The 8,398-nt window shown below is 39.5% G+C and overlaps 1 protein-coding gene across 1 annotated transcript in view; it reads right to left on the minus strand.

Annotated features, from left to right (window-relative positions):
* Positions 1–4,731, minus strand: part of PLEKHA7 (pleckstrin homology domain containing, family A member 7) — a 54,754-nt gene extending 50,023 nt beyond the window's left edge. The window contains exons 1-3 of the mRNA XM_010285833.1: positions 4,696–4,731; positions 2,922–3,026; positions 1,048–1,120 (exon numbers count right to left, since the gene is read on the minus strand). Of these exons, the coding sequence (XP_010284135.1) occupies positions 1,048–1,120; positions 2,922–3,026; positions 4,696–4,731 (214 nt within the window). The remainder of the gene's footprint in view (positions 1–1,047; positions 1,121–2,921; positions 3,027–4,695) is intronic.
* Positions 4,732–8,398: the final 3,667 nt, after the last annotated feature.

The raw sequence follows: 8,398 nt of genomic DNA on the forward strand, positions 1-8,398 counted from the left end.
CCTGTGAGGGCAGAGCAAGCAGCGGAACAGCCCAGCCAGGGAGGTTGTGCCATCTCCATCCTTGGAGGTTTTCAGCACCTGACTGGATTAACTGAGCAACCTGGGCTGACTTCCTTCCTGGCCTTGCCTTCACTGGGGAGTTGTACTAGACACTTCCTGAAGTCCCTTCTGACCTGAATTTTCTTATGACCAATAATATATGGAAAAAGAGTTTTATCTTTAAAGAAAAGATTAATTTTTTTTTAAAGTCAGTTTGTGTTTTGTTGAGGTTTTTTTTTGGGGGGTGGTGGTGGTGATTTTTTTTTTTTAATGTTAAGACAGAAAAATATGCTTCGAGAATAAAGCTTATTGTGAGAAATGAACTCTGACAGGCTGCATAACATGATGGACCTTCCATTTAGCATTCTACATCTAGGCTAATTGCTATAATTAGGAAACCTCTGCTACTGCTGGCTCTAAAGTGATCAGCAGCAGAAATGCAGCTCCTAGAGATATGAATTCAAGTTTTGTATTCTGTAATGCTTTCCAAAAATTGTCGTATACTATGCAATATTCAAAACAAACTTCAGTAATATCATTATTCCTAGTTCAGCCTAAGATCACATCTAACCTTCTTTGGTAGCAATAGTGGATTCAGAACTTCTCACTCTTGCATCATCCCTTGGATTAAAGGTGAATCAATGCCCAGTCTGGCCATAGGGCAGTCTCAAAAAATCAACTTTCCAAGTGCAAGCAAGTAGGTAACACAACGCAGACTAGAGATGGGATAAATCTTAAGCTGGTATTTCTGCCAAATGTTTTACAACGTAAACCTTGGCATATATCAAAGATAAGTTACGTTTCAAATATCAGACAGCACCCCCTTGCTCCCCAACTCTGGCCTGAAATTTGCTGTGCATTAAAGACATATGGATGAGTAATTGTTTCACAACCCATCTTCTCAGAATACATAACTAAATCTGAAGATTTCAACTAGCTTATGCTTGCAATGTGATTCGAACAGATGAACTGTTACAGACTAACTCGAAAGAGCTAGTATCTACTCACCTTTGTAGTAAAACAAACAATAATCAGCAAGCACAAACCATCGTCTTTTCCATAATCGCATTCCAGAGCTATCCTGAAATGCAAGAAATGTGATACACTTTTCATTTAAGGAAAGTTAATAGCTTATCATGCAATGCTGTACCAGTGAGTAGTTTACCAGAAGGTTATCTAAATATGGTAATATTTGCAAAAACAAGTGGTTTATGTTTTAGCAAAATATTATGTAAAAGAAAGGTAAGAGGCAAAACATCCAACTATAAAATAATCAGGGTAGAATATTCAAACTGCTAATTTTCATTAAGTAATGAAATTCACATCCCAAACAGCATTCAGATTAACATTAAACACAACCAATGCATATTTTATTTAGACAGATTAATGCTGCAATGAAGAAAGAAAGTATGCATCTGGATGGCACAAACTCCAACAAGGATTGCGTGTAGACCAAGATGAAAACTACTACACAGCTGTGAAGTATGACCTTACATTTCAGACAACGATCTCCCATATTTCTACAATCAATCTCCCATATGTCACCCATGTCTAAAATGTAATTTTATCAAATATTCCTTAGGAAGTAAAACAGGGTGCACAATGTGCAAATTTTAATGAAGTGTAATATAATATGTCTGTGGAGATCTATATATATAAAATATATATTGCCTTGTCAAAATGAGTAATATTTACATTGAAATTAATTTCAGAAGCTTGTAAAATTGCCAGACTGTAACCTAAGCAAGTAAAACTTATTAGCTAAGGTAGGCTTTGATGAGACCAGCAGCACAGAAAGTATCTTCAGGCTTTAAGTGCTTGCAAGTAGAGGTAAGGGGACAGAAGGAATTAGCTAGGGGAATGTTCTCTATACCATTTCCCTTCTGCTTTCCGCAGTCATATTAAATATGCAAGGACTTTCTTCCCTTTCCTTTTTCATGCTACAATGCTGTCCACACATACTGTGTCTGAGTTCTGATTCTGTCCTGAAAACTAATGGACTTGGGTAGTGGATGTCAACAGAGTTGCTAGCAGAATACAGCTCTCCATGCAGAAGGACGTGGATGGCTGTCAGCAATTTCACTTTCCTGGACATGTAGAATCATAATTGTAAGCCTTCAATTTCAGCCTTTTCCTACTCATCCCTAAACCTAGCTGCTGGATCTCTGGTGATAATCTGATGGATGCTAACTGCCAAATTAGAAGCAGGGAAGTATTCTCATACAACAAACAGTTTTATTTACTTTAAAGTCACACTCAATGATGTGCTTCTATTCTACACGTGCTTCAATATGCTTCTATTAGCTTAAGAATTCAAGATGCAGCAGCTGTAAAATACTGTTTATTAGATGAAATCCTATAATCCAGCCTTTGCTCGGACACTGGTCTGGGTGACAGCTATGTGTAGTGAATAGGTCCCTGTCTCCATTTTCTCCCCTCTGCTTCTGGAGAACAAAAGGCACATGTGTTGCCATCAAACCTCTGGATCAGGGTATAAGGGCATGAACAAGCAGATGGAATAAGGCCTTCACAGCCAACCTTGAGTTTATAGTGCTTTTTGAGGGAGACTGAGATTAGCATGGCAGCAAGCCAGCAGTACAAACCAGAAAAAATAACGAGATTTAGACAACAAAGTTATAGCCTCAACATTTAACCGTGATGACAATGTCCATTTATCATTGTTTCCACTTCTGAATCAAACCTGTACATAAAACTTGTTTTTCACACTTGCTGAGCACAAGCCCCTCATTACGGAAGCTCGTGGGAGTACCCAGCACTGCCCTGCATCACTAACATTCAAGCTGCTGTGCCTGGAAGGCACTTACTTTTACTTGGTGATTGTATTGAAGTATATGAATAGAAACAGATGATTACACTTATACCTGTTTGTGTAGCCAGCCTCTTACTATAACAGGAACATTGGGATTCCTCCTGATAGCTTGTTCCCTCTTTCCGAAGCTATGAACTTTGTTTCCAGCCTTCACAACCTGTAAAGAAGTATAATGTAGCAGTGGTTTTTTAACTGTCCTGAGACTCATTTCATATTACAAATAACCTCACTGCAATAATTCATACTTCATTACACAGTAAGAAAGTATTTATAGCATTTTCAAGGGCAAGTAAATAGACAATGATATTTACAACATAGCAAAGTCAACTTTATCATTAACATATGAGTGCCATGATGGTCTGACAACTCCCTGTTGAACAGCAGCAGTGCTAGTGACTCAAGTCAGAAAGGCAGAATTGCTAAAGTTTCAGTGTGCTTGGGAAGTATTTTTGAGTGCACTATGAGAGCTGCATGCAAGTCTCTCCGCGACATGGTGCAAGCCTCTTACATGCAGAGGACTTTGTGCACATGAATCCTACTCTTGCTCTTTGTTGTTTGGGGTGTTTTTTGTTTGGGTTTTTTTTTGTTTTCTTTCCTGTTTAAATTCAAGTAATATTGATAGCTTAATAAAAATGCTTGGACTTTGAACCCTGCAAACAAAAGGAGAAAACATAGAGTGGCGCTGCTAAGGAAGAGACCTAGATGGCAGTAAGTGGAAATCACATGGACTAGGTAATGGTTTGTGTTTTACTGCAACCTCAGTTTTGACTCACAGGGGCAAAACTATTTCAAAAACAAATAAGGAAAGCCTATCAGTCTGTGAAAAAGACAGTGAGAATCTCTGGATTAATAGTCTGCCTGTTCTTTTCCAATCTCAGCACAGTTTGCTACTACAATTGCTTTAGGAACCTGAGGTGTACAAACCACCCTTACAGTTGCTCCCAACTTCTCCAAGGAAAGAGTTGTCCAGATTCACTCTGTCTCCTTCCTACAATGTCTCCTTTGTTTGAAACTCCTCTCAGCTGGTCAGGGTACCGACGTTCTGTCAGCTGCAGACAAACAGCAGCTCTGGAAACGAGCCCATTTACCATATACAAGGGATAATATCACAAAAATATCTCAGCATACTGCTTCTGTCAGTCAAGCAACATCTGGACTAGAAGACAGCATATATAATAATAAAATGTTCTAGCAATACATGACAACGTTAAATGGATTCTGATAATTTTGAGGCCAGCCTTTACCAACCCACACTAAATTTCACAGATTTCAATAGACATAAGCACATATCTTAATGCAGGGTTAAGAGAATAGCAATAATCAGTAAGAAAAAAAAAATCCACTTTTTCTTTGGTGCTATAGCATATAAAACAGCAATGTAGATCTAACACTTGGAAATACAAGATATCAAAGGGCAGATTTTACTAGGCAGTTTCCCAAGGTCTGTTTACCAGGAAGCAGCATGATGCTTTCAGCGCTGCTGAGAAGTCAGGTGAGCTGCATGTCCTGGTCATTTCTGTGGAACCTCCTGACACTTAGGAGACAGGAAGGATGCCAAGCATGGGCTTTTCCCTAGGACTGACACCTCAGCGAGAGTCTGCACAAGATAGACCCATGGCAACACAGGAGGTGACCGCAGCAGCCCACCACCTAGGGCTAGCACAAACCTAACAGGCCAGGTTGTGAAGAGCAATGGGTTTCTGAGCAGGTGCCCCTGCCATTCCGCTGGCAATAACCAGTTCACAGTAAAAGCCAGGCGAGGACGGTATCACTGAGATGTCCCAGCCCATTTCTCTGCCGTACCCGCACTAACGCACTCAGCTCACAGGCTGCGGAGCACTAGCTTTGTGCAGACGCTGCATGTCAACGATGACCACAAAATCTCTGTGGGTGCTCGCTCACAGCACTACAAGCAGCAAGTCTGAGACTAAAGGAAGAAAGAAATAGGACGTTAGGCATTTTGTGTTTGCTATTGAAAATATTTCAAAAGATAACTTGTGAACCTGTGTCCAACAGCACTTTAAACAAACACAGAGAGATAGATCATGAGGACAGCCAAGCTCTGGGTGATCGTATGATCATCAGGCCAAGCCACATATATTTTCTTTTAAGGAAAATGAGAAGTAACCAATTCAGTCAAGATTTTAAAAAACTGTTGCCAAATGTTAGATGCAACAGCTACATTACAAGGGTGATGAAAAATAATGAGCCAAATGAAATAATGATGAAAAACAGTCAAACTGTTTAAGGCTCTGAAAGTCAAAAATCTACGCTTTGCACCCGAACAGAAATCAATTTACTCAATGTACAGAATTTAGTTTCCTAATTTTTCTTTCTCATATTTATTCTAGGAAGGGTGGATGAACTAAGGAACGGCTAAAGTATAGGTGATCTAGCCTTACCAGCAGAGTTTAAATTTGATTTTTTTCATCAGATCCTCTGTCAGTGATCAAGCACTTTGATTCTCTGACCTCATTTATTTTTTAAGAAAAGCAGACCATAGTATAGAAGAGTCGTCCTTGGACTTGGTCAAAAGGCCAAACAGTTTCTATTACATGAGAGGGGGGAAAAGTTTTCCTAAGGCTGTATATTCTACCCATAATAGAAACAAAAAATAATTTTATGGTGCTTCATGTAATTAAAATTTTCATAGCATCTGTAGTATTAATCATCTCATTCTGCTCTGGAATAAAACAAAGCATAACAGATACTGAATGTCATGCCTTGCTTCCACTAGCTAGAATAAAAAGTTAGTTTAGAAGAAAATGTGTATTTTTAAAACTCTTTGTCTGTACTGTAGTCATCTTTTCCTAACTTAAAATATTCTGATGTCATTGTCGTGTGTTGAAAAATACAGGTCAGAGCAGCTGCCTGTGTCACTGAAGACAAAGAACTTGCTTTTGACTTCAGCACATTTGTTATGCTGGCTTGTTTGTGAATGACTCATAAGTTTTTGCAAAAAAACCCAAAATGTCAAAAGCCAAAATTTTCAAGTCTTTTTTCATCACTGTGTCATCTTCTTCCTTACAGTAGCCTCTAGCTGAGGAGGAAAGTTGCTAACTTAATTATAAAATGTAATTTTTTTTTCCTAAAACTGGACAGTCAAAAAAAAAAGTAAACAGCCTTTCATTTAGAACAGATTTTCTAAATAGCAAAAAGGAAGACTGTATCTTGGTAAAAATAGGCCTCTATATATATGCACACATAAGAGAACACATAACTTAACTTTCAAGCTACAGGAAATTAGAAAATAAAACAAAAACCTCCCACGAAACCCCCACCTGTTTAAGTCAAACACTTACACTCAAAAAATCTCAATGTTTTACTAACAAATGAATTAATGAATCCTTTCAGTATCTCTAAGAAAATTAGACAAAATCCTTACTTTTCAGATAGGAAAAACCGAAACTCTCAGAAATTCCTGCTCTTAATACTGAGCATTCATCCACAGTGGCCCTGAACTAAACCCTGCGTCCTACCTTCCAGCTCCAGACAGTCCCGCAGAGCTGGCACCATCGCATACCTGTCACCATTGCTGGGTTCTCTCAACTGCTAGATCCATTCTTTATTTACTTGTAACCCTCACCAGTTCACCTTTGACAAATACCAGCAACCAGCACTGTCATCAAAAACTCAATTACTTCTCTTGCACAGAATCCATCCAAAACACACTGTCAAAGTGTAGATAGTAATAAATACATTACATTACTATCTTTTATGCTTTTGACTTGACCAAAGTACCGTGTAGCACACTAACGTTTACAAGCTTCTATCCACACCATAAGACGCGTTAACAGACTAAATTCCAAATGTACTTTACTCTCAAACTGAAACAGATCTTTATTCCTCCATTCGTAATCAATATAAATGGCTTTTAATATGCTTAAAAATTGGGGGAAAAAAATACTCATCTGTAATTCAATTGGCTATTAACAAGCAGATCTTTGGGACAGAGAACAATTATGGTTTATCAGCATGCCCTTTTGCATTTTATTTCCTCAACTCCATACCCCTCAAATTTCAAAAGGGAGGGTAGACTGCATTGGTTTAAAATCTTCAGACAATTTATTCAGACAGTGCGAGCATCAAAACAGTGGGGCTCACCCCAATAATCTATGTGCATTTCTGCAAAACTGCCCATCTCAGGTGTCTTACAAAATGAAGCCTCCTATATATGTTACAAGGATGAAACATAATGACATTTTGATAATGTGTAAGACTCATTTTGGTTTTTTTTTCTTTTTCTTCTTTCCAACATGCTCCTCTTGTTGTACACCGTACAACTGACATTGTTGGACAGAATATGTGAAATTCTCTTTCCAAACAATTACTTTTTATTTCACAAGTTTTATTCAATCCAAGTTCAGACTTGAACACAGCAACAAGCAAGTCAGAAGTCTTAATCTCTTTCATCGTGAACTGAGAATGACAAATCTGCTGTACAGTTGGCAGCTTACCTTCCCCCTCCACCCCAAACACAGCAATTCTTAGCTGTCAACTTTCTGCAGAAGAAACAAGTAGCAAGATATGTACCTGTTTCTGCACTTCCTGGTTTGGTACTACTTAAATGAGCATAGATCTATGTAAAAATCAGTCTGAATTTGGCCAGGATTCCAACCTTGTACCTACACAGTTCTATGACAGCATTTGCAGGAAAAACTATGAAAGCATTTCATAAAAGATAATAAATAGCTATGGGTAGCTAGAGACCTTTGCCATGACAAACAGAAAGTGTCTCTGTCTTTGTGATTGTGTCTCAAGTCCACATCTGGACTTCTTGAAAGTATGATTATGGAATTCATGGAAGAAAACGTTTAGAAATAGATGAAAGGATCTTAAAACCTACTCTCAACGTGCCAAAAGTCAACCTCAAGATGGAGGATACAACGTATTCACTGCAGCGTAAGGGACAGGAACATGAGGACCCTGATGAAGGTCCATCCAAGGGGGTGCCTAAGGTGAGTCAACCAGCTCCACACATCAAGACATCCTCTGTTAAGAAAAAAAGGAGGGTAATTGTCATAGGCGACTCCCTCCTGAGGGGTACAGAGGGCCCAATATGTCGACCAGACCCAACACACAGGAAAGTCTGCTGCCTCCCTAGGGCCCAGGTGAGAGATGTCACCAGGAAACTCCCTGGTCTGGTTTGGCCCACTGATTACTACCCACTGTTGGTCCTACAGGTTGGCAACAATGAAGTTGCATTAAGAAGCCCAAAGGCAGTCAAAAAGGACTTGAGAGCATTGGGGCGACTGGTCGATGGAGCGGGAGCACAGGTAGTGTTTTCATCAATCCCTTCAGTGACAGGGAAGAACGCTGAAAGGATCAGGAAAGCACATCTGGTCAACACATGGCTCAGGGGCTGGTGCCGTTGTCAGAATTTGGGGTTTTTTGACCACGGGGCGGTTTACACAGCACCGGGCCACCTCGCAGCAGATGGAGTGCAACTGATGCCAAGGGGCAAAAGGATTCTTGCTTAGGAGCTGGCAGGCCTCAGGGAGAGGGCTTTAAACTAGATTTGAAGGGAGA

This window comes from Phaethon lepturus, unplaced genomic scaffold (genome assembly GCF_000687285.1).
Source record: "Phaethon lepturus isolate BGI_N335 unplaced genomic scaffold, ASM68728v1 scaffold11434, whole genome shotgun sequence".
In the NCBI taxonomy this organism is placed as follows: domain Eukaryota; kingdom Metazoa; phylum Chordata; class Aves; order Phaethontiformes; family Phaethontidae; genus Phaethon; species Phaethon lepturus.